This window comes from Schistocerca americana, chromosome X (genome assembly GCF_021461395.2).
Source record: "Schistocerca americana isolate TAMUIC-IGC-003095 chromosome X, iqSchAmer2.1, whole genome shotgun sequence".
Classification (NCBI taxonomy): Eukaryota; Metazoa; Arthropoda; class Insecta; order Orthoptera; family Acrididae; genus Schistocerca; species Schistocerca americana.
In genome coordinates, this window is record NC_060130.1 from 229,059,088 (window position 1) to 229,087,068 (window position 27,981).

A 27,981-nucleotide genomic window follows, 5' to 3' on the forward strand; every position below is an offset into this window, starting at 1 on the left:
TATTTCATTGCTTTTATGTCTTACTCATTTCCATGCTTAATGTTTACGTCAAATATTGTACTTTCTTATCAGCAACTTTCATCTCTCTCTCTCTCTCTCTCTCTCTCTCTCTCTCTCTGATTTCATTCTCCAGTAATGTTTATCCCAAAATACTGCATTTCCTTATCATCAGTATAAGGGGCAATCAAATGAAAACGAGACAGATGGAAAAGAAGTAAGTAAACTACTATTTATTTCAAAAGTAATCGCCATAACTGTTAAGGTATTTCTCCCACTGTGGGACAAGATTTTCAATACTTCCGTGAAAAAATGTTTGTAGGCTCTGCAGAACCATGATTATACCCAGGCGTGCACCTCTTTGTCTGAAGAAAATCGACGGCCGCTAATGTCTTTCTTCAGGGCCCCAAAAATATGTAAATCGCGTGGGAAGAGATTAGGACGGTATGGATGATGTATAAGGGCTTCTACAGCGTACCCGAAACATCCTTGGCAACATGTGGGCTTGCCCACCCACATGTTGTCGAGGTCGTTTCGATTACACTGCAGAAGTTTTGATGGGAAGCCCTTACACAACCTCCATACGTTCCCTGTCTCTCTTCACGCGATTTACATAGTTTTGGGGCCCTGAAGAAAAAGATTTGTGGACTCGATTTGGTTTGGACGAAGAGGTGCACTCCTGGGTACAATGGTGGTTCCATACGGCGCCTTTCCATAAAGGTAGGCCTACTGGCCGTCTTGTTGCACATTGGGATCAAGTTATAGCAATTACTTTTGAAATAACAAAGAGTTTTACTTAATTATCTTCTGTCTGTCCCGTTTTTGACAGCACCTTTTGACTGCCCCTGATACGTAGCTTTTACAACTGATTTAGGCTACAGTTTAAATAAGGCAAATTCAAACTGGAATGCATTGTCTAGTAATGAATAAAGAGTGTGATTTACCGTGCTGCAATTACGATAAAAATTAGTTCTTCAGCAGCTTATACTGATCAGTGACGTGTAGGCCTAACAGTGATGTACTTTCGACAAATGAGTTACACAGATAAGATAAGTTAACGCAGAAATATTACATATGAGATTTTAGCGTCCCATGCGACGTCCATATATGATAATTTTTGTAACCATCAGTTACGGGAAATCCCCACGTCATGCCTCCAGTACTAAATTTTATTGGCGATACAGAAAACTGAGAATTTTGCACTAATTAATAACTCTGTACTCCACATTGCTTGAGGTGTGCCCCTCTGCCCCCCCACCCCCTCGCTAACCATCCCCCCCCCCCACCAACCATCCCCCCCCCCCACCGCCCATCCCCCGTCAGCGTATCGGGCTTTCCCGGGTTTGTGCCATTTTGCTATTTTGTTTTGGTTCGTGTGACAACGCGGCGATATCAATTCGTACCAAGACGGCCGATATGTACGTGCAAACAAGCAAAAATTGACGAAGGAAATTTCATAAATAATGCACACTAATTTTTTCTACTTACACGTTTATTTTTTCCGTATCTGTTTAGTCCTTCAGTATTGTCCCCCTTCTTCTCTATGACGGAACCCATCGTCTCGGAAGCCTATTATTTCATCAAGATCACCTCTTCTGTTCATCTGACAAATGGTTCGGGTAACGGTGGTACAAAGCTCTTCAAGACAAAGATAACGACGTCCACGCATAAGTTTTTTTTTTTCAGTTTCGGGAGCAAGTCGGTCTGGTGGGCTCATATTTGGGCCGTAGGAAGGTTCAAATGGCTCTGAGCACTATGGGACTTAACTTCTGAGGTCATCAGTCCCCTAGAACTTAGAACTACTTAAACGTAACTAACCTAAGGACATTACACACATCCATGCCCGAGGCAGGATTCGAACCTGCGCCGTAGCGGTCACGCGGTTCCAAACTGATGCGCTTAGAACCGCACGGCCACACCGGCCGGCCCGTAGGAAGGATGCGATAATATTTCCCATCCGTATTCGCACAGTTTTTTGGCTACAACATTGCCGATATGCGGGCGAGCATTGTCGTGGATGGCCTCGAGCAACTGAGGTCGGGTTTTGTGCATTTTTCTGCGCGGGTTTTGCATGAAGTTACGATAATACTCAGCTGTGACACTTGTTCCACATGGGACTCGGTCTGTCATGGCGATTCCTTGGTGATCATTAGAAAAAAAATCATCATTTACTTGAGCTTTGATTGAGCGCGACGAAATTTTTTTGGACGTGGAGAGTTTGAAGCTCTCCACTCATTGGACTGTGCTTTCACTCCGGTTCAAAGTCTCTAATCCACGTTTCACCAATAGCTACAATTCGACACAAGAATCCTTGCCCTTCACGCTCGAATCGTTGTTTGAGCAAGGTTGCAATGTCCAGGCGTTTCTGCTTCTCTTCAGCAAACGGGGTGGGGCCCATCTCGCAGAGATTTTTCTCTTCTTCAAATCATTTGTCAGAATGCGGGATACTGATGTGGGGGAATTCCTGTGGCTTCAGAGAGTTCCTCAGAAGTCGCACTGCGATCTTCTTCAAGAGCATCTGCCACAAGTTTCACACTTCGTTCAGGTGCTGATGTTCTTGACCTTCCGAGTCTCGGATTATCGTCTACGCTTATACGACCCCCGTGAAAACAAATAATCCAGTGTGAAATTGTACAAAGTTCCACTGTAAACTCACCACAAAGTTCACTTAACGCACTGTGGATTTCTGTCGGGTTTTTGCCGCGTGTGGTCGAGCGGTTCTAGGCGCTTCAGTCTGGAACCGCGCGACCACTACGGTCGAAGGTTCGAATCCTGCCTCGGGCATGGATGTGTGTGATGTCCTTAGGTTAGTTAGGTTTAAGTAGTTCTAAGCCAAGGGGACTGATGACCTCGGAAGTTAAGTCCCATAGTGCTCAGAGCCATTTGATTTTTTTTTCATTAAAGACCTCGTCTATCGCGATATTCCAACAACTCCACAACTCCAGAGGACATGACATGCAGGAACGTACTGTGCTTGCTTGTAATTCTCTTCGGCAGGCAACACTGGAAGCAGTAAATAATTATTTCATTCAACGAGTGCACCAGTGTATCGGTGTTCAGAGTCACCAATTTGAGCACCTTTGAATGTTCTACTGCTGGGCAATGGTACAGGAAAGTCAAAGTCAATTTTGTGTTATGTTTTTACTTGGTTTTCAGAGACTGCAGCTCTACACTCTTGTGATCGCTTGTTGCTATACACAAATGCAGATTACAGAAAATATGCTAATTAGACAAAATTTACATATTTCACTAAGCGACGTCGTTACAGAGAGTGTAGTTTGCAGACTGAAGCTTATACTTGGGCTGAGTTGGTACAGTGCTGCCAAAAACAGGCGAACAGGTTATTATTGACTCACGGCTAACATTTCGCAGATTGCTAAGTAACTACAGACAGATATAATGTTTCCTGCTGTAGGGACATCGAGGAATGCAGTGTTGCGTGATTTCTGTTGATGTACTGTGGTGTCACCGCCAGACACCACACTGGCTAGGTGGTAGCCTTTAAATCGGCCGCGGTCCGTTAGTATACGTCGGACCCGCGTGTCGCCACTATCAGTGATTGCAGACCGAGCGCCGCCACACGGCAGGTCTAGAGAGACTTCCTAGCACTCGCCCCAGTTGTACAGCCTACTTTGCTAGCGATGGTTCACTGACAAAATACGCTCTCATTTGCCGAGACGATAGTTAGCATAGCCTTCAGCTACGTCATTTGCTACGACCTAGCAAGGCGCCATTACCAGTTACTATTGATGCTGTAAAACATGTACTGTCAAGAGCGATATTCACCAATTATGGATTAAAGTTAAGTATTCCAGCAGCTACGTACGTTTTTTGTTAGTCTCATTTCCTTGACCTCTTCCAGACCTCACGCCAGCCTGCGTGAGCTAAAACGCGTGCCTTTCGGCTTCCTCTCATAGTAGGTTGGCTGTCTTGCCAATCCACAACATGTACGACCTCTGGTGGTTTTCAACAGCCACAGTACCCGGTACCCCTGCAGCGCCCGTTTCTACCGCTCGCCAGTTTTATATTAGAGTACACAGCGAAAACAACAAAAACATATGCTTCTTCCTCAAGCTCCCAACCACGTTGTTGCTTCATCAAACGGTTCAAAAATGTTTCAAATGGCTCTAAGCACTACGGGACTTAACATCTGAGGTCATCAGTCTCCTAGACTTAGAACTACTTAAACCTAACTAACCTAAGGACATCACACACATCCATGCCCAAGGCAGGATTCGAACCTGCGACCGTAGCAGCCGCGTGGCTGCGCCTAGAACCGCTCGGCCACAGCGGCCGGTTCATCAAACGGTCCACACGACCTATGCAGTTCTCATACTATGCAAAGATCAGCACATTCCTCAAACTGGAGAACTATCAAGAATGGGGTTCCACAAGGGTCGGTCTTGGGTCCTTTGTTGTTCTTAATATATATTAATGACTTGCCATTCTATATTCATGAAGAGGCAAAGTTAATTCTCTTTGCTGATGATACAAGTATAGTAATCACACCTGACAAACAAGAATTAACTGATGAAATTGTCAATAATGCCTTTCAGAAAATTACTAAGTGGTTCCTTGTAAACGGACTCTCACTGAATTTTGATAAGACACAGTACATACAGTTCCGTACAGTAAATGGTATGACGCCATTAATAAATATAGACCTTAATCAGAAGCATATAGCTAAGGTAGAATATTCAAAATTTTTAGTTGCGTCCATTGATGAGAGATTAAATTGGAAGAAACACATTGATGATCTGCTGAAACGTTTGAGTTCAGCTACTTATGCAATAAGGGTCATTGCAAATTTTGGTGATAAACATCTTAGTAAATTAGCTTACTACGCCTATTTTCACTCACTGCTTGCATATGGCATCATATTTTGGGGTAATTTTTCACTGAGGAATAAAGTATTTATTGCACAAAAGCGTGTAATCAGAATAATAGGTGGAGTCCATCCAAGATCATCCTGCAGACTTTTATTTAAGGATCTGAGGATATTCACCGTAGCTTTTCAGTATATATACTCTCCTATGAAATTTGTTATTAACAACCAAACCCAATTCAAAGGTAATAGCAGTGTGCATAACTACAATACGAGGTGTGGCTAGAAAAAAACCGGACTAGTACTGGTGAAACAGTAAAACGAATGCAATAAGGCTGAAAGTCGCGTGGCCTGTCACGTGACTCTCGCTCCGCCTACTGCTCGAGTTTCATCTGCTTCCTGCACTCAGTCTGCCCGTGGCGTCTGTTTTAAGTAGTTGACGTTTTGTCTGTGCGTCGGAAAATGTTGAGTGTACAGAAAGGACAGCGTGTTAACATCAAATTTTGTTTCAAACTAGGAAAATCTGCAAGTGAAACGTTTGTAATGGTACAACAAGTGTACGGCGATGATTGTTTATCGCGAACACAAGTGTTTGAGTGGTTTAAACGATTTAAAGATGGCCGCGAAGACACCAGTGATGACACTCGCACTGGCAGACCATTGTCAGCAAAAACTGATGCAAACATTGAAGAAATCGGTAAACTTGTTCGACAAGATCGCCGTTTAACAATCAGAGCAGTGTCTGAGTTAACAGGAGTTGACAAGGAAAGTGTTAGGCAGATTCTTCATGAAAGTTTCAACACGAACAAAGTGTGTTCAAAAATGGTTCCAAAGTGTCTCACAATTGAACAGAAGGAACGCCGAAGAATGATTTGTTCTGACATCCTGGAAAACATTGAAAGTGATCCCACCTTCTTACAAAATGTTATTACTTGCGATGAATCGTGGTTTTTTACTTACGATCCCGAAACTAAACGCCAATCGATGCATTGGAAAACTCCTGGTTCTCCATGACAAAAAAAAGCACGAATGTCAAAATCGAAATTCAAGGCAATGATGATTGTTTTTTTTTTTTTTTTTGACATCAAAGGGATTGTGCACATTGATTGGGTACCAGAGGGACAAACAGTGAATCAGCATTACTACATTAGCGTCCTGGCTACCCTACGTGAGCGAGTACGGAGAAAACGGAACGATTTGTGGAGAAAAAGTCATGGATCCTTCACCAAGACAATGCCCCAGCTCACAGTGCGTTGTCAGTGAAGACGTTTTTGGCAAAACACAACATTCCCATCTTAGATCATCCACCCTACTCACCTGATTTGGCCCCCTGTGACTTTTTTCTTTTCCCTAAAGTCAAGTCAGCTTTGAAAGGAACTAGATTTGAGACTGTTGAAGCAGTAAAAGAAAAAGCGACGCAAGTAATGTATGGACTTACCGAAAATGATCTGCAGCATTGCTATGAACAGTGGAAAATTCGTATGGAGCGGTGTAGAGACCAAGGAGGAGAGTACATTGAAGGAGATAACATGAAATTGTAAATAATTGTAAATAAATGTTTTTTCCAGCACCAGTCCGGTTTTTTTCTAGCCGCACCTCGTACTAGGAGAAAGGATGATCTTCACTATTCAAGATTAAATCTAACTTTGGCATAGAAAGGGGTGAATTATACTGCCACTGAAGTCTTTGGTCACTTACCAAATAGTATCAAAAGTCTGACAGATAACCAACAAGTATTTAAGAAAAAAATTAAAAGAATTTCTGAATGACAACTCCTTCTACTCCATAGAGGAATTTTTAGATATAAATTAAGAAAAAAAGAAAAAAACAAACAAACAAAAAATTATAAAAAAATTTTAAAAAAATTAAAAAGTTGTTATATTAACTTAATTATGTTGTTAAATTAACTTAATTGTGTCATGTATTGGAAAATTTGACTCGTTCCACATCATTACGAAATATCATAGTCATGATCCATCGAACTAGTGTTAATCTAATCTAAGAAATGTCCTTCGTAATTACGTAAGTTAATTTTTTTCTAGTTGATAATAAAAGTTGGACGATTCAGCTAGCGCCGTGAACTTGTGTGTGTTGCAGAGTATGGAGCGGCGGTACTCGGTGCCGCCAGCGGCGGGGCCCAGCAGCGGCGCGGTCGACGAGGCGGCGCTGCGGCCCGCCGCCACGCTCGCGCCTTCCGCCTCGGAGGACCTGCACGCCTGGTCCATCTACAGGCGAGTGCACTCATCCAGTCTCCCCTCACACAAGTTTCTCGCCACCAGTGCTTTTAACATGTAACGGATGATCAGTTACACTACTGGCCATTAAAATTGCTACACCACGAAGATGATGTGCTACAGACGCGAAATTTAACCGACAGGAAGAAGATGCTGTGATGTGCAAATGATTAGCTCTTCAGAGCATTCACACAAGGTTGGCGCCGGTGGCGAAACCTACAAAGTGCAGACATAAGGAAAGTTTCCAACCGATTTCGCATACACAAACAGCAGTTGAGCGGCGTTGCCTGGTGAAACGTTGTTGTGATGCCTCGTGTAAGGAGAAGAAATGCGTACCATCACGTTTCCGACTTTGATAAAGGTCGAATTGGAGCCTATCGCGATTGCGGTTTATCGTATCGCGACATTGCTGCTCGCGTTGGTCGAGATCCAATGACTGTTAGCAGAATATGGAATCGGTGAGTTCAGGAGGGTAATACGGAACGCCGTCCTGGATCCCAACGGCCTCGTATCACTAGCAGTCGAGATGACAGGCATGGCTGTAACGGATCGTGCAGCCACGTCTCGATCCCTGAGTCAACAGATGGGGACGTTTGCAAGACGACAACCATCAGCACGAACAGTTCGACGACGTTTGCAGCAGCACGGACTATCAGCTCGGAGACCATGGCTGCGGTTACCCTTGACGCTGCATCACAGACAGGAGCGCCTGCGATGGTGTACTCAACGACGAACCTGGGTGCACGAATGGCAAAACGTCATTTTTTCGGATGAATTCAGCTTCTGTTTACAGCATCATGATGGTCGCATCCGTGTTTGGCGACATCGCGGTGAACGCACATCAGAAGCGTGTATTCGTCATCGCCATACTGGCGTATCACCCGGTGTGATGGTATGGGGTGCCATTGGTTTGCGTCTCGGTCACCTCTCGTTCGCATTGACGGCACTTTGAACACTGGAAGTTACATTTCAGATGTGTTACGAGCCGTGGCTCTACCCTTCATTCGATCCCTGCGAAACCCTACATTTCAGCAGGATAATGCACGACCGCATGTTGCAGGTCCTGTACGGGCCTTTCTGGATACAGAAAATGTTTGACTGCTGCCCTGGCCAGCACATTCTCCAGGTCTCTCACCAACTGAAAACGTCTGATCAATGGCGGCCGAGCAGCTGGCTCGTCACAATCCGCCAGTCACTACTGTTGATGAACTGTGGTTTCGTGTTGAAGCTGCGTGGGCAACTCTACCTGTACACGCCATCCAAGCTCTGTTTGACTCAATGCCCAGGCGTATCAAGGCCGTTATTACGGTCAGAGGTTGCTGTTCTGGTAACTGATTTCTCAGGATCTATGCACCCAAATTGCGTGAAAATGTAATCGCATGTAATTTCTAGTATCATATATTTGTCCAATGAACACCCATTTATCACCTGCATTTCTTCTTGGTGTAGCAGTTTTAATGGCCAGTAGTGTATTTTAATGTAACAATAATTTGTTTACATCAGTTTAGCGTAACTTTCGAGAAATTCCATTCCGGTGACCTTGAGCATTTGAAGGGCATTCGTTCAAAAATTTCAGGAGATAGCGGCAAACTGTCACAATTTTGACGTCTAATTTTAAACGCAATGTAAAATCAAAGTTTGCATTTGTCACTGTCAGTATTTCACTTGGTATCACAATTACAAATGCAGGTCTGCAGAATGCAATTGTGCGAGCGAACGTGGAAATGAGGGAATGTTCTTTCTTTCTTTCATTTCCGCAAACATTCCGGAAATCGGTCGTTCTGTAATTTTGTTCTCTAATGGGCCGGGTGTCCTATCCCTTTCAGTCTCGGTTCACTCAACTTGGTGTATTTACCCGTCATACCTGTGGACTCTGAAACTGTGTCGAGTTTATTGTCGACTGAAGGTACGGTGAGCCTTCCTCTGGCCGAAATGTTCTCTGTAGGCTGTCAGGACGCAAGTATGTCCACGGGAACAAGATACTAAAAACTAGTTTGTAATTTTCTAGATTCCTCGCCTTCGAGACTCTTAGCTCATATATTAATTTATTCCTCGAAAGCAGTGTGGAAATTTAATATAAGTGTTTGTAGTTTTACATACTGGTACACAAAGTGTTTTTAAGGGTTTACGACACTTGTGTCCTCCCCCTCTCCACAGATCTGTGTTCGTAGGTAACTCGTGTTTCCTCCATTTCAGTTGCTGCGAGGAATGAAAGAATCAGATTTATCTAAGTGTAAACGTAACTTTGCTGTGAAATAAATACAATACTCTAACCAAAGCAAAGGCAGTCTGTTTGAAAGTCCACCTCTTTCCACTACTGCCATATCAAAATATCGTGCAGGGTAATGTACAATACTGTGACACTCTGTCCTCCACTGCAATGCCCTCGGATCCCACTCGGCGGGCCATCACAGTTCAATTGAGTCACTGCCACGCCCTACCCGCTCTTCAATGGTAGACCTACTGGAGTCGTCCGGTGTGTGCGAGGACTGTTCTTGTGGTGATGCACTGTGAGCTGTGACTAGCTCCGAGCACGTCCGATCGGGTTCAGGTCGGCAGATACTGTGGGCGCATTCATTTGATTCCTGCTTTCCAGATAAAGGATGTTCCTGAGGTGAGTGCTGTGCCTCAAAAGACTAATCCTTTGCCAAAGTTTTACTGGAGAGTGGGCTGGAGGATCCTGTTCCAGTACCTTCCCCTTGATAGTAGCGAAAAACATCTGACATACACACGTAATACTGCTGCAATAGACGACAGGCTCTCATCCTTGCAGAACCTGTCAGGCTTCATTCCCGAGATGTGTGTCACTACTTGGCCACGTCTACATTCTTCTACAATATTTGAATATTTGTCCGGTGTCACAAGAACTGTGCACCATTCAGTCGAGAGAACCTGATGCCACCCATCTGGGTCCAATTCCATGGATTCCAGGCTTGCACATCCTCTCTTCTCCACACACTGTGGTACTGGGTAATTTGTACTATCGTTTTTTAATGGACACCTAGAGACAAAATTGATTTTGTGGAGATTGTTGTATATTACTCAAATTAGTTGACATTTTCCTCCCAATTGCTTCCAAACAGGCAGTATGAAGATTTGTTCCAGTCTCCTCGTGTACCTACCAGCCAAAATATGTAGGTGGTTGTTATCATTTTGTGTTTACTGTGGGCAACCACTGTGAGACAGATCTTCAGTGTTCTTTGTCTCATGAAAGTGGCTGAATGTATGAATGACATCTTTGTGGTAAACACATTTGACTGGCAGCTTCCCATGCTGAAAACCCGTCTTGCCCTTAAGCAACAATGTGTCACATTATAAGCTTGAAATGACAGACTGAACAGTGTACAGAAGCCACATCATCCCATTCATGACTGGATACACTGTGTACACTACTGAACTGCACTGAGTATACAGGTTTACTTCTACTTGCTCTGCACAGGTGGTTACACGCAACAATTTTGTGTGATTGTTGAATATTGAGAAGAAGGTCTCGATTTCAAAAACACAAACTATGCAAGTCAAGACGGTAGGTCAAAACTTCTTTTAAGCAATTAATTATTGCATTACATTACAGAGTGGTTGTAAATTGTTGGATGATTTTACAATTGTATGTTATTGTATTGGACATAAATACATAATCTTATCATCATTTTAATAAAATGGCTTTGAAATTTTACAGTGAACTGAAATGTGCTGTGTGAATGTTCTGACCCAAGAACACTGTAATTTACTGCTCAAATAGTACACACATATGGAAGGCAAGGTGTAACACAATTAGCAATACACAAATGGCCAGTGGACTCTTAGGCTCCAGGTTATATAGTCATTAGTTCAAACAGGGAGTGCAGCTGGCAGGCTGCACACACAACTGCTGTTGTCGAACTGTTGTTGTATTAGCAGGTCAGGTGGCCTGTAGTCGCTGATTGAAGCACAAACTTCATGCGTGAACTATGAAGTGGCGCCCACACAAAATTGGTAGTTACAGCAATTACTTTGCAAAGAAGTGAGCACTGTGCTCACACCTATTTCTTCTGTGGTTGACATACATTGTTAAATCATCCAACGTGCTGTAACCAGTGCATAGGGTCAAAACTGGCTCGAGCGCAAACAGTACAGCCCCCCCCCCCCTCATGTGAGGCCACGTGGTAGGCAACGCTGGTCGCTGGTGCAGCTTCCATTACCACACCTGAGTCTAAGCCTAGGAAAGGAGGTTGTGGCAGAACAGGCGCCACCGGCTAAGATGGACAGCTGAAGGGGGCACCCACAGTAGAGGAGACAATTGTGAAAACATCTGCAGTGCCAATGGAGAAGCTAAGGGCACCAGATGCAATGTAGGAGACAACCAGGAAGGTGGAGGATGCAAAGGCGGTGGAGGTGCACCTGGTGCGCAGCTGCCAAAACAAGTTGGTAGCTGGTTGACGTGTCATGACACTCTCCCCTCACCCATGCAAACAACGCAGAGACAGTAATTGATGTGTTGGTAAATGTGCCAACACCTTGTAGATAGAGGAGGCCGAAAAGGAAGCTATCTAACGCAGACTGGCGTGAATTCTGGAACAGGATAAGTATTGAATGCTAATAAGAAAAGTATGCAGCTCCTCGAATACTTAACTTTTATTTATCCTTGTTGTGAATACAGCATTCCGGATGAGACATTTCATACGATAACTATCAAACTATCACTTGCTATGTAAGGCTAATAGCGCCTTGCTAGGTCATAGCCATGGACTTAGCTGAAGGCTATTCTAACTGTCTCTCGGCAAATGAGAGAAAGGCTTCGTCAGTGTAGTCGCTAGCAAAGTCGTCGTACAACTGGGGTGAGTGCTATTCCGTAACTTGAGACCTGCCTTGTGGTGGCGCTCGGTCTGCGATCACACAGTGGCGACACGCGGGTCCGACATGTACTAAATGGACCGCGGCCGATTTAAGCTACCACCTAGCAAGCGTGGTGTCTGGCGGTGACACCACAGTAATCACAGGTGTTCGGCACCCATTTTGTCCAGTGGCCAAACCAGAGAGCCCAAAAAGTTGTGCCAGGCTGGAAGCATTGCGGTGCCAGTGCCATGGCCAGCAGATGGCCTGGTGTCGGCTGAAGAAGCTGCAGCAGAGTCCAGGGCTGACAACCGTGCAACAACTCTGCCAGATTCTTTATCACCAATGGGTGTGAACTTGTAAGAACTGAAGAACTGATCAAAAGCTACTTCCGGTGACACATCCCAAACGTATTTTTTCATCTGAGTCTTAAATGTTTTTGGTAGTTCTGCTTCCCTGTTCAATTGAGGGTGGAACAGAGAAAACGTGACATGGCAAACATTATTGTGTACAAAAATGTTAAAATTCCTGAGATATGAACTGGGGGCTGTTGTCTGTAAGTAATGTATACAGAAGACCTCCCGTTGCAAAAATTTGGACAGAGCTGAAATTGCTGCCCTGCAGAAATAGGCAGACAATGCACCACATACAGAAACTCAGAATAAGCATCAATTACAACAAACCAGTAGAAATTCAAAAAAGGTCCACAAAATCTACATGGATCCATTCCCAAGGCTGCTATTAATCTGGTCACGGTAACGTGGTGCATGGGAGCTGCCTGATGGGTGGCACATTGTGGGGAGGCTGCAGCAACTCGCACTGTTTCCCCATCATGTCTGCATGTTAATGCTTTTGTACGTGACACATCTCAGTGGTCCACCTGTAATAAACGCATAACCTCATGCTGAAGGGCAGATGGGACTTCAACCAAGAGAGTGGTGTCCTCTGTAGCCAACAGCAGCACTGTCCCAAACAGAAAGAAACTTTTGAAGTGCAAAATAATTTCTCAAAGGATCAGAAACGTGACCTGTATGTTAATCCATCCAGCTGTGTTCCACAAAAGAAACAACTTTACTTAAAACAGGATCCATGACTACTGTGGCTGCAGTTTTAGTGCTAGTAACAGGAAAACAATCAACAACATTTTGAGGTTCCACAACTAAATGAAAACAAATTAATTCCATTTGATCAAACTCTGGATCTGGACCAATTGCAAATGTGATAATGTGTCAGCATTTGCATGTTGCGCTGTAGGGATGTAATGTATCTTACAACTGTATCATGACAGGTAAAGAACCCCTGCTGTAAGCAATGTGCAGCTTTGTCTGGCAAGGATGTGGAAGCATTAAAAAGAGACACCACTGGTCTGTGGTCTGTGACCAGGTGAAACTTAGACCTGTATAGAAAAACATGAATTTTTTTAGAGCATACAGGATCATCAAAGCCTCTTCCTCTATCTGAGAATAACGTTATTGTGCTGAATTTGAGGATCTGGAAGCATATGCAGCGGAGTGTTGTGATCTGTCTGCATACTTATGAGCAAGAATGGCACCAATTCCAAACTGGAACACATCCGTGGCCAACACAAGATGCTAGCCTGGCTGAAAAGTGACCAAACAAGAGGCTGACTGCAGCTTAGATTTCAACAACTTGAATGCCCAGTCACAAACTAGGGACCAGTGAAAAGGAACATCTTTACGTAATAATGTAGGGAGTGGCTGTGCCACAGTAGCAGCATCCAGGAATAATTTGTGGTCATATGCAGTTTTGGCTAATAATTCTTGAGAGTCCTTGACAGCAATAGTATCCATATGCTGGGCTGAAGGTTTAATGCCATCACGTGGCACTTCAAAACTCAAATAAATAATATAGTGTTGAAAAAACTGTGTCTTGTCCAAATTTCACTTTTATCAGACTGTGAAGCAGAAAATAGAGTATGAAGGTTCTGCAAATGTTCTTTTGCAGAGGCACCAGGCACTACTGTGTCACCTAAATAGTTGATGCCCTCTGGAACTGATGCAATAAGTTGCTCTAAAAAGCACTGTAAAATAGCTGGTGTGCCTACCACACAAAAAGGCAAACACTGGTGTTTATAAAGTCCAAGTGGGGTATTGGTAACTAGAAGGTATTTGCATTCCTTGTCGAGCAGCAGCTGTAAATATACCTCTGCCAAGTCAATATTTCAAAAATAATGGTCCCCCAATCGTTTTGCTAACAGCTCGTCAGGATGTGGCAAAGGATAGCCATCAATTATTGACCGTACATTAATAGATTTTAAAAAATCACTGCAGAGGTATAATTTACCAGTAAGTAATTTGACTATCACCAATGGAGCTGATCATTCACTGGAAGAAATAGTCGAATAACATCAAGGGATTAAAGACAAACTAATTCTGCTTTTACTTGATCCCATAAAGTTATCAGTAGTGGGTGGGCCCAGAAAAAACAGGAGCTGGCAGACTGTTTCATCGTAATATGAGCTTGAAATTCTGTTGCGCAACCCAGGCCTGGAGAAAATAGAGAGGAAAATTTGGCACAGAGAGCATCTGACTATTGATATGAAGCTTGATCAGAAATCACATACACTTCATCATCGATGGACAATCCATACACTTTTAAAGTGTCCTAAACAAACAGATTTTCAGTGTTAGCATTGTCCACAATGAGGAATGTTAATGAAGAAACCACACCCTTGTTAGTCACAAGTGCAGAAAAATGTCCAAGAATGGGAATCTGTTGTTTGTTGTAACTCATGAGCCTCCATGACACTGGAGTCAGAGGAGGAGAACCCAAATCCACATAAGTCTGAGAATTCACCAATATTTTGTTAAACACACAAACTTCAGTATGTAACTTGCTTTGAGACACCGTCACTAGTGATGCACTGTTCACATCCATGTTCATTTCATCCTTGCTCAGGTTTGGAAAGGAGTTTACATACAGAAGCAATGTGTCCTTTCTTACGGCATCTATTACACATTACCCAGTGCTTGGCGCACACAGTCCATTTGTGTTGAATAAAGCAGCATGGGCATGAAGGCAGCGAAACATGAAGCTGTCACTGTTGTTATGTGGACTGTTGTTGTGAACGACGATTGCCTATATGATGCTGAGATGTCTTCTGGACTGCTACAATAGTGCCACCTACTTTCCCTTGCTAACTGACTGAAAGATGTGAGGGGTAAGATGAGCTGATTTCTAAAACTTTGCACCAGACTTCTGTTGACTACCTGTAGCCCATAAAATTTCATATGAATGAGCTATGTTCAATACTTCTGTAAGCATAGGATTTTCACACTGTAGAGCTCGCTCTTGAACTTCCCTGTCAGGAGCAAAGTGTATGATTGCATCACAAACCCTTTGGTCTGCATAGGATTCCTTTTGGCCATTGGTCACAAAATTACAACAATGGCTAAGTCTATGTACTTCTGCTGCCCATGCCCTGCATGACTGTCTGGGCCGCTTTTGGCAGTAGTAAAACTCCCCATGAGCAGCAATAATGTGAGTACGTGTATGGTGATAAGCAGAAAAAAACACACACACCTTATGAAAAGACTTGAAGGTTCTTGTAAGGGGGTGATCTGACACAGCAACAGATACACATAAGGTGAAATCCACAGCAAAAAAAGGCCCTTGTGCAAGTTTTCGTCTATTAGCCCAAATGTCTGGAAATGTTGCCACAGCATTTTTCATAAGCATCCCAGTCTTCTGGTGCATCATATATGCAGGCAATGATGGCAGATATGTTGTTGGTGGGCCTGCAGTGTCTACCAGTGTAGTCGTTAAACTAGAAATAGCAACTGTCAGTGCCTGCTGTTGCTCGGAAAATGGTTTTTTAGCACTGCCTCCATGGAAAGCAAACCCAAAGGACCAGTGACTGAAGTGAAACACATGGAGTTGAATTATGTACTCATTGCCAAAAAGTGTTCTAACCAAAGAACACTGTAATTTATTGATCTAACAGTACACACACATGGAATGCAAGATACACTACTATTAGCAATACACAAGTGGCTGGCAGAGCCTTGCGCTCCGGCCTATATAGTCATTATTCCCAACAGAGGGCACATCTGGCAGACTGCACACACAGCTGCATTTGTATTAGCAGGCCAGATGGTCTCTAGTAGCTGAATCAAGCTTAAACTTCACATGTGAACTATGAAGCAGTGCACGCACAAAAGTTGTACTTACAGCAATGAACCCCATGTCTAGTATGACAGACATCTGAGACACATTTCCATTCTCAATTCTAGTGTATATCTGAAAGTGAAGGGATTTAATGTGTGTACTCAAACGACACCAAGAAGGGGAAAACTGAGTAATGAAAGATCCTAGAAGTGAGGAGAGCATATGCAAAAGGTGTCATCTGAAGCTGAATCATTGCTGATGTCATAAATTTCAGTTTCATTACTCCTTATTGTTAGTATGCTAATGCAGTGGGGCTCTGCCTTATTGGAAAATGACTCCTGTTGTTCTTCCTTTGGTGTGAAGTTTTCCAGTACTGATGTCACGTGTTGAAGTATATGTGATGTGTGAGCGTTCACTTATGGGAAAAAGAGACATAGTCATATAGTTAACTGCATAAAAACCATTTAGCTTTATGATTAAAAATGTGATCACTCCAAGGTAAGGTACATGTGTATTGCTTACAATGAATCAATAGACAGTGTATGACTTCCCTGTAATGCCTGAAAAATATCATGGGATTAAAACTAATTTTTATATGTTCCTGCAGGAAGATCTTTATAAGCAAAATGTAAAAATTTATGACCAGCATATTTATTTCTTTTTCAGGTTGTGTAAGTTCATTCCCAATGAAGTTCTACACTGTCTAATCAAACTAATGTGACCACCTGTCAATGAATAAACACCTTTGGGAGCACGGGGAGAGTATCAGTGAGGTTCTAGAAGGTATTAACAGGGATTTGGAGCCATGCCAACCCCAGTGCTGTGGCCAGCTGCATTAGATTTATCAGTTGAGGATGCGTGGTGTGAACAGCCTGATCGAGGTGGTCCCACAGATTCTCAATTGGGTTTAAATCCTGGGATTTTGATGACCTGGAGAGTATGGTAAACTCATCCTGGTGCTCCTCAAACCACACATGTACACTGTGAGCTGCGTGGCATGTTTCATTGTGCTAATGGTAAATGCCATCTTGTCAAGGAAAAACAAACTGCTTTTAGGGGTGGAAATGGTCCCAAAGGATAGATGCATACTTGTGTTGGTGCATGTGCATCCCAGAATGATGAGATCACCTAGGGAATACCCTCCAACCTCAACCCTCCTGACGATTGTCGCAGATTGTTCGCTTACTGATGTTTCGTGGTATACATGACAGTGGCCATCTATCAGATGGAGCATAAAATGTGATTCATTTGAAGAGGCAAGGTCACCTGTCACCACTCAGTGGAATCCAGTTGTGGTACTGGTGTGCAAATTCCAACCTTCATCACTGATGAACAGCAGTCAGTGTGGGTGCAAGAACCAGGTGCCTGCTGTGGAGTCCCACACACAGCAACTTGAACTGAATAGTCATTGAGGAGACATTGTTGATAGCTCTTTGGTTCATCTGGATGGCCATGCATGTCTTTTTGCCCGTAAAAATCTCCACAGCTGCTGTGTACCCCTGTTATCGATGGTCTGTAGTGTACCACAGTTGCCTTTGGTTTTGAATAGTGCCCGTTTTCCAGGTGCAGTACACTTTAACCACAGCAGCATGCAAACATTTACAAACTTAGCCATTACATAAATGTTCCCACACTTGGCTGCAAGCCAGTGGTCATGCCCTTTTGGATGTCAGATAAATCACATCATTTCCACATTGCAACAACAACTGCACTGTTTTCCATGTCCCCTGACATGCTTCATATGCCCTCCTTTGCTAGTGCTGCTGCCTGTCATCCATGAGTGATTATTGCATGTTGACACACATGTGGTTACATTAATGTGACTGGACCATGTATTTTAAGATAGGTTTGGTAGATGAGGGAATAGGTTTTTTACTTTAGTAAATACATAATTGGATTTTGTCTTGTTAATTTGTTATTAAATTAAATTAAATTAACTATTAAATTAACTATTTGTATTAAATTAACTATTGTCTTTCTCTATGAACTGATTTGTATCTTTGTGTGTCAAGCAATTTAATGCCCGAAATTGCATTGTCTGTAAGATAAATGTTTGTGGATATGGTGATTTGTTATTAATTGGTGAAGCTTTGTGCAACCTGCGTACTTCTCATGACAAAATCATAAGTTGTATTATGGAGACTCTGTCTGAAGTTAATCTGTAACTTATTTCAGACAAAACCTAAATTCAGATTTCACGGATTCAGCTCTGGGATCCAGTGAGAAATCTCCACTTCCATATGGGAACTTCCAGCTGAGAGAATCAACAGTGCAGTCAATTCTGAATCACCCAAGATATGGACCTAAGTAAGATTATAATAAGCACATAATTTTGTAACTGTTCAATAAATTATAAAGCCACTTGTTAAACCACTGCCTTAAAAATATAGTTTCTTGTAATGCATCTGAATATCTTAGCACAAAATAATTACTGGTTCAGTTATACATTTATATGAATTAAGAGATTCATATCCTTTCTATATTAGAAGAATGTTACTGAGATACTCAGTTTGCGTGCTGAAAATTAAGGCTTCTGAATATTTTATATGAAATCTCTTAAAGCTTTTTAAATAAAATAAACTTTACTAACATTCTGCAACTTTATTCTTCATGTGTACATGTTTGTTTCTCAATATAGCCACCCTGGCAACTAACACATCTCTCCCACTGAGAAACAAGGATGTTAATACCATCCCTGTAGAATGTTTGACTTTGGTGACTGAGCTACAACCCCACCTCTGCTTGCACCACTTCCTCACTATCAATGTGAGTGTCTTGAAGGTGTTTTTTATGTTTTGGAAGCAGCTGAAAATTGGATGGGACCAAATTGTGACTGTATGGAGCATGGGTGGGCAACAGACAGCCTACAGGCCAAATCTGGCCCTCAATTGGTTTCAGTCCAGTCTGTGAAAGAACATCATTGGACAGAGAGAGATAGAGGGAGCAAGGTGCTCACATTGCACTCCACCCAGGACCTATTTTCATATATCCACCATTATGTTGTTCACATCTTCCCAGTTTGCATTGTGTATGATTCAGACAATATTTTTTAAGTTCAAGCAATTTAGGATTTTAAACTGAACCAAGAAATGATAGCTTAATTTATTTAGTGTTACAGAAACAATGCATACATTTGTGATAGTCATCAAAAGTATTTTTGGGCAAGTGTTTAAAAAATGCTTGCTTATAGTGTTTCTGAATATTAACATACTAAATTTCAGACACTTGAGTGACCTCATGTCATCAGAAATAGTCAAGTTAATATTAATTGCTTATCGACTGGGATTGCCTATCTCTGCCGTATTTTGTTTTTCTGTTCTTTCTTGTATTAACATAAGTAAATAATTCTTGTCCATTGTGGATGTATTAGAAGACTGCAACTGTTGTAACTGAAGGTAATTTATAATGAAGTAGCTGTAATCACTTGCTTTGATAGTTGTTTATTTGTCCATGATGACGTCTCAAGATGTTTTGAACCCCATATCAGAGGTTTACATTTATTTGCATGTTGTGAGCATAGTTTCTTTATTAATGGTATTACAGAATTTTGGAATGGAAGTTTTTAAGACAGATGTTGTAAAATGTCATAACTAAAGAAATGATGTACACAACACATAAATAAATGTAAACATCTGAAGATGGAGTCAACATGAATGTACTCTCAAAAACGCGATTTTCAAGGCCTATTTGTTGGGGTGACGTGTCAGGAAAGAGGTGTCATTCATGTCAATTGGTTACCCCATAAACATTAACATTATGGGCATTATGGGTAAGATAGATACTGCCTATAGGAAAATTAAAGAGACCTTTGGAGAAAAGAGAACCACTTGTATGAATATGAAGAGCTCAGATGGAAACACAGTTCTAAGCAAAGAAGGGAAAGCAGAAAGGTGGAAGGAGTATATAGAGGGTCTATACAAGGGCAATGTACTTGAGGGCAATATTATGGAAGTGGAAGAGGATGTAGATGAAGATGAAATGGGAGATATGGTACTGCGTGAAGAGTTTGACAGAGCACTGAAAGACCTGAGTCGAAACAAGGCCCCGGGAGTAGACAACATTCCATTGGAACTACTGACGGCCTTGGGAGAGCCAGTCCTGACAAAACTCTACTATCTGGTGAGCAAGATGTATGAGACAGGCGAAATACCCTCAGACTTCAAGAATAATATAATAATTCCAATCCCAAAGAAAGCAGGTGTTGACAAATGTGAAAATTACCGAACTATCACTTTAATAAGTCACAGCTGCAAAATAGTAACGCAAATTCTTTACAGACAAATGGAAAAACTGGTAGAAGCCGACCTCGGTGAAGATCAGTTTGGATTCCGCAGAAATGTTGGAACACGTGAGGCAATACTGACCCTACGACTTATCTTAGAAAATAGATTAAGGAAAGGCAAACCTACATTTCTAGCATTTGTGGACTTAGAGAAAGCTTTTGACAATGTTGACTGGAATACTCTATTTCAAATTCTAAAGGTGGCAGGGGTAAAATACAGGGAGCGAAAGGCTATTTACAATTTGTACAGAAACCAGATGGCAGTTATAAGAGTCGAAGGGCATGAAAGGGAAGCAGCAGTTGGGAAGGGAGTGAGACAGGGTTGTAGCCTCTCCCTGATGTTATTCAATCTGTATATTGAGCAAGCAGTAAAGGAAACAAAAGAAAAATTCGGAGTAGGTATTAAAGTCCATGGAGAAGAAATAAAAACATTGAGGTTTGCCGATGACATTGTAATTCTGTCAGAGACAGCAAAGGACTTGGAAGAGAAGTTGAACGGAATGGACAGTGTCTTGAAAGGAGGATATAAGATGAAAATCAACAAAAGCAAAACGAGGATAATGGAATGTAGTCGAATTAAGTTGGGTGATGCTGAGGGAATTAGATTAAGAAATGAGACACTTAAAGTAGTAAAGGAGTTTTGCTATTTGGGGAGCAAAATAACTGATGATGGTCGAAGTAGAGAGGATATAAAATGTAGACTGACAATGGCAAGGGAAGCGTTTCTGAAGAAGAAAAATTTGTTAACATTGAGTATAGATTTAAGTGTCAGGATGTCGTTTCTGAAAGTATTTGTATGGAGTGTAGCCATGTATGGAAGTGAAACGTGGACGATAAATAGTTTGGACAAGAAGAGAATAGAAGCTTTCAAAATGTGGTGCTACAGAAGAATGCTGAAGATAAGATGGGTAGATCACATAACTAATGAGGAGGTATTGAATAGAATAGGGGAGAAGAGGAGTTTGTGGCACAACTTGACAAGAAGAAGGGACCGGTTGGTAGGACATGTTCTGAGGCATCAAGGGATCACAAATTTAGCATTGGAGGGCAGCGTAGAGGGTAAAAATCGTAGAGGGAGACCAAGAGATGAATACACTAAGCAGATTCAGAAGGATGTAGGTTGCAGTAAGTACTGGGAGATGAAGAAGCTTGCACAGGATAGAGTAGCATGGAGAGCTGCATCAAACCAGTCTCAGGACTGAAGACAACAACAACAACAACAACAACAGTTTTGAATTATTCGCTAGGAGCGTTGGTGTCATGTCACATGATGAGCTGGTCCACAAGTTTAAGGCAGTATGTGAATCAGGCCCGCAAGTCAGCAGAGGTTGCCCACACCTGGTGTAGAGGATGATCAATGACAGTGAACCCAAAGTATTGGATTGTTGCAAATGTTGCAGCACTTCAGTGTGGTGTGGCATTATGTTGAAGGAGAGAGTATTCTATGTGGGGAAGAACTCTTTGAATTCACACTTTCAGTTTTCTGAGCTTCTCACAGTACCTTGCAGAGTTTATAGTGGTGCCTGTAGGCATGAATTCCAAATGCACCAACCTCGAACATCATGGAATGCTCTGAGTGTGACTTTGGCTGCTGATGTCATGGTCCTGACCTTCTGTGGCAGAACTCCATTGATGCTTTCTTTTTTTCAGGGTCAAAATTGTGAACCCAGCTTTCATCACATGTCACCTGTTAAGGAACCCATTGCCCTTATGCTTAAAATGCAAAAGAAATTGTTGACAGGTGCCCAGTCTTCTATGTTTCGTGTCAGGCATGATCATTTGAGCCACCTACTATGCACACAGTTTTTTGTACCACTGTTCTGCAATGATGGCCTGCCTACATTCTTGTGATATGCTATACTTACCTGAGAGTTGTGTCTGTGTTATCCAACAATTTTCTCTTATGAATTCATCAACCCAGTTCCAATGAGTCTCATTGGTTGCTGCATGTGGTCATCCAAACCAAGCTATGTCACACCATTTCCTTCATTACTAACATGAACAACGGAACATTGCACGTTACTGAACTCAGTACTGTCATCACCGTACACAACTTTCATTCTTCTATGGATTTCAATTGTAGGCACATTTTCTGCAGTTAGAAACTCAATTACAGCACACTGTAGTGCTTAAGGGTTGCAACTTGTCTCAGCGAAGCAGGAAAGTTGACCAAGTAATTTGCATGACATGTAACGCTTCAACTGATATTGAGAACAGAATAAAAAATTTGGAGGCATTGATTTTCAGCATGCCCTTGTATTTCACAAATATTATATAAAGTTTTTTATTTAAACTGTGCACAGAAGGTAACTAGTGTTGTTTCCACCCATTCAACTGCTAAATCAGCTTTCTTTATTTTCTGTAGCACAAAGAAGGGGTCCTCTGTCTGAAAAGCATGAAATCTGTCATAGAAGTAACTAAGTAAAGACAGATAATTTAATCAGTTTTGTTGCCAAGAAATCAAAACTAGTAAAAAATTGTGTATTCACTTGAATGACTAATGTAGATTCCATAGAAATGTCTGCTTTTCATTTTTGAGTGTTCTGTGTGAATGTCTTCTCACTACTGGAGTATCATCTTAGCTAGGGATTTTTCTCTGGTTGTAGTGGACTGGAACAGTTAAGTTTTTAAGGATAATTTAATTTTATTGAAATTAGTCCATTTGATCCAAACAAATTTCTCATGATCATCTTTCTATAACTTTCTGCATTCAAAAATCAGTTTAAATTACAAATAAAACTCCAGTGCCCTTTTCATCTTGCCATTTATGTGAAACTTTGTGTGTGATAATCCTTCCTTAAACTTCCATAACTAATGGTAGTCAGGTATAATCTGGTCTTGTCTGTGATACTATTGACTTTTGAGTCCAGTTTTCAAGTTTTTAAATCAGTGTGGCTTTTATGCCTGTTAACAGCATACTTTAGATCCTCTTTCATCATGGTACTGTTAACTCACCCTCCTTTCTTTTATCATATTCAATAATTGAATAATGATCTTTGAATGTTGAAATTAATCCTTCATTAGAAACCAGTATATGTTATTTTCTGGAACCAGAGAATATGTATTCATATTGCATGGATTTCATTTCAGAGTCTGAATCATCATTATGAATCCATGTTTCTCCTTCCAGTCTCCCGCCTTGAAACAGTTCATGCAAATCATATGTGTGTCAACTTATTGCATCACCCAGCTGTCTTGGTAGACAACAAACACAGAGAGAGAGGGAGGCAGAGAGAGAGAGAGAGAGAGAGAGAGAGAGAGAGAGAGAGAGAGAGAAAAATATGACAATATGTAGTGTATGGTCCAATTAGTCTTCATTATATTAACAACAGTGGTATCAGAATAACCCTGTTCTAGAAAATAAAAGTTTTTAAATGTGTGGTGTTTCTGTGTGTGATTATTTTCAATAAATAATCCCTTTGTTCATCATTAGAATTTGTTTCTTTGTTAGTCCTTCATATGGGACCACCATCACCACCACAACAATCACAACATTTTTAAAAATATTAGAGTAAATGGAACATGTAATAATTTAGAAATAAAATGAATAAATGATATTTGGTGGTGATGGTGGTTCCTTTTCAATGCTGTTATTAACTGGATGATGAAGGTAGATGGCTGCTCAAAGAAAAATGAAGTGATGAAACTGCACAAAAGATGTGTTGATATAGGGTACGGAGAGTATAGTATTATGTCAAAGATGTATGTGATGTCACAGATGCAGACATGATAGGATAGAGAATGCGAATAAGTTATTAGGTTTGCAGAATGATTCAGAGTTGGTTAATAAGGTTTTGGTAGGAACTGAACCATGTTGTAGTTGCAGTATCTGAGAACTGGAATCTGTTGAAATTGCATTGTGATAGTGTGAAAAGAATGTATAAGTGTTGGATTAAGCTAGACATATTGGTGTCGACAAGGCAGAACACCGTAATTAGAAGTTAAAAGGGAACTGAAAGAGTTGTTGATATCAGATGTATGGGATGAGACGGATATGAATAGATGTTGTCTAGTGCTGGGTAATTTTAAACAATGCTAGATCATTAATTTTGGTCAGTATAGCTAAATGAGATATAACCTTTAGAGATGAAGCACAAGCTTGTGTTAATGAAGGGTGAAGAAGGAAATCGACTGTGCATTTTAAAACAGACAATCCTGGCATTTCCATTGGGCAATTTAGGGAACTCAAGGCAAACCTAAATCTGCATAACCAGACAAGAATTGAAACATTGTCTTCAGAAATGTGAGACCAGTGTGCTACTGTACTACATCGATTGCTTGTTGTTCAAGGGTGAGATATGGAACACTGTGTTTTCCATGTAATGTTTGTTTTTATTTGTCCGTAAGTTGTAAACCATGGAAACATATCTTACTGATTACCTGCAAATATACTGAATCTTAATCATTTCAGGTCTGCTCTTGGAGCAAATATGTACACGTACCTGAAATTTGGACTGCCACGTGTTTTTCCTCCATCAAGAGGACCACGTGATGGCTCGAGTGGCTACGATTCCAGTGATGATGGGTCCCCAAATCCACATCATCATGGACGGTATATGCGCTCACGAAGTGACCCGGATTTCAGAAACCATTTTATGCACAAGTCATACACTGGCGTAAGCTTTCTATCCTTTTCTTGCTTAATGTTGGAAATTAATATGAAAAAGAGGAAATAATCCAGCAATGCCCATTATGCTTCAAAAGTACCTTCCAGGAGGTGTAGATATAGCTGCACAAAATTTTAAAAAGTGAATACAGAAAATTGTAATAGATTAATTTCTTGTTAAAATGATTGATATTTCAGAATGTAAAATGGCTGAAAGACTTATTCTCCATTTGACAGCAAATTTCATTCTAATATTTAAGTATCCAGATCGAGTGACTGTAATGTTAATAGATTGGAAGGAAAGACTAATGAAACCTTACTTTCTACAGGCTTACTGTAAAATTATTGGTGAAGTTGTGTGTAGATGTTCAGGTGACACAATAACTTCTGGAGGATCAATGATAATAGTGATAGTAGTTGCAGTAGTAGTAGTAGTAGTAGTAGTAGTAGTAGTTAAAATATTGTGGTTGTATTTTTATGTGCTCATGGTTGCCTGATTGTAGTTTGTATGTTCAATAACAATAAAACTAATAGGTGTAGGGTTGCTTGTTATTGAATATAACTTGAAACGAATAGCTTTGTAAGTGAAAAATGTCAGTGGGGGGCAGTGTTGCCACCCAGTATGGAGAATACCACATAATCAATTCCAGTATTGTTTGAGCAGCTGACTCAAGTAGGTGCACAGAGAGAGAGAGAGAGAGAGAGAGAGAGAGAGAGAGAGAGAGAATGTCATCCACATGTCCATTTGATTGAAATAAGTCAGTCCATGTTTTACTCTTTCCCTTCCAAATGAAGAGACACTTACATAAAGCTTTTGGCCTCAGCCTTCATCAGTAAAAGAGAGACACATCATTCATACAGACAAGCCAGCACACCTCATGCACACATGATCACCAACTCCAGCATCTTGGGCTGGAATGCAACTATCACATGAGATGCAAGCAGCAATTGCAGAGGGGAGGGGGGGGGGGGGGGGAAGGATAGTAATGTACAGGTGGGAGAGAGAGACAAGCGTTGTCTGGTGGAGTGTGCAGGGACTAGAATACCAACAGGTGCAGTGTTAGGAGATTGTGTGCCAGAGAGGTGGGGAAAAAAGGAACAAGAAAAGAAGAGGAGCGGGGGAAGACGGGTGGATGTTGTAAAGATAACTTACATCTGTATAGTTCAGAAAAGCTGGGGTGGAGGGAAGGACCCAGATGGCTTGGGTTGTAAAGCACCCATTGAAATCAAGTGTATTATGTCCAGCTGCATGTTGTGCCACAAGGTGGTCTACTTTGTTCTTGGCCACAGTTTTGCAGTGGCTGTCCATCCTAGGGGACAGCTGGTTGGTAGTCATACCAATATAAAAAGTTGTGCAATGACTGCGGCAGAGCTGGTAAATGACATGGCTGCTTTCACAGGTGGCCCGGCCCCAGGTGGGGTAGGTTAAACCTGTGGCAGGACTGGAATAGGAAGTGCTGGGTGGGTGTATTGGGCAGGTTCTGCACCTAGGTCTTCCACAGAGATATGATCCTTGTGGCAAGGGGTTGGGACTGGGAGTGACATAGGGGTGAACTACATGTTGTGGAGGGATGGGAAGCATCTCGGGTAGGATGTCCCTCATTTCAGGGCATGATGATAGGAACTCAAAGCCATGGCAAAAGATGTGGTTCAGTTGTTCCAGTCCAGGGTGGTACTGAATGATGAAGGGGACAATCCTTTGTCACTGGTTCTTGGGAGTGCAGGGAGGATTGGGGGTGTGAGGGGAAATGGCACGGGAGATCTGTTTGTGGACTAGGTCTGGAGGATAGTACCTGTGTGTGAAGACCTTTATGAGACCCCCAGCATACTGAGCAAGTGAGTTTGTGTCACTGCAAATATGCTGTTCCCAGGTGCCCAGGCTGTATGGGAGGGATTTTTTGGTGTTAAAGGGATGACAGCTGTCAAAATGCATGTACTGTTGGTAGTTGTTGAGTTTAATGTGGACAGAGGTGCAGATGGAGCCATCAGAGAGAAAGTGTTCAACGTCTAGGTAGGTGGCATGTTGGGTTGAGGAGGACTACATGAAACACCATCTGGATCCTTCCCTCCACTCCAGCTTTTCTGAACTGTACAGATGGAAGTTATCCTTACAACACATTCTCCACTCCTGTAATCATCCAAGCCTCAACCTACAGTAACATACTGTCCACACACCCTCCACCCAACAGTTTCCACCTGGAGTTTCCATTGTTTAATTTTGTAGAAACCACACGATGTTTTGCATAATTGTCCACGGGGTGGGGCGGAGGGTGGGTGTGACTCAGTACAGAGTTTTTATTGATTACAGAATTCTCATACTCGTCCAGCAGTATTTTCCTGTGATTCCATTAGGTCTGTTGTTTAGCCAGCTGTAGCATAATGTGACTGATTGCAGTAATGCAATATGATGGTTTTAACAACTGCTGAATAACTTAGATTTATTTGGCAGTTTTAGAGTTCAGACACTAATCAAAGCTGATTTGGATGCAAATGAACTTAACTATCAATGATTAATATTCAGTTAAAACAGTTCATGCATAATTTGATTCACTATTACTGGTTTCACAAATCAGACACAAGCATTTGTGGAAATTATGGTGTTCAAAAACAACACCAGAAAATGTTTGTCACTAAAAGTCAACTCACAATACAACAGCTCACAATCATCACCTTGGTGGCAACACTCCCTCGTTAAAAGCACAACTCATTTCCACAGCCAAACATGAAGTGGCATGTGTTTATTCAGTAATGGTTTTTGTTAGCTCATTGGTCAGAGATATAATCAGAGCACAGCTAAGGAAGTTGACTGTGAGTGGCTTTGTTGTGGGATGACATTTACTAATTAACTTTATCTAATTTTCTTTCTGAATACTGTAATTTCCACCAGTCTGATAATGCTCTCACCTGATGGGCAAAACTGATAATAGTGCACCAAATTATGTGCAGCCTATGGCTGTTTTATCTGAATATTAGTTATAATGGTTGCTGTGATCCTAGCAGGAGATGCCTGTGTTTGCTAGTGACCAAGGATTGTTACCAGAAATTTGCCTGTGACAAAATTTTGATCATACATTTGAAGTATATCAGGAAAATACTA

General features: G+C 41.7%; 1 protein-coding gene across 1 annotated transcript in view; it reads left to right on the plus strand.

Moving 5' to 3' along the window:
- The window catches only part of LOC124556447 (ATP-binding cassette sub-family G member 8), a 327,261-nt gene that overhangs the window by 179,599 nt on the left and 119,681 nt on the right, over positions 1-27,981 (plus strand). Inside the window, exons 3-5 of the mRNA XM_047130396.1 lie at positions 6,920-7,053; positions 18,172-18,303; positions 24,690-24,894. Of these exons, the coding sequence (XP_046986352.1) occupies positions 6,923-7,053; positions 18,172-18,303; positions 24,690-24,894 (468 nt within the window). The 5' untranslated portion in view covers positions 6,920-6,922. The remainder of the gene's footprint in view (positions 1-6,919; positions 7,054-18,171; positions 18,304-24,689; positions 24,895-27,981) is intronic.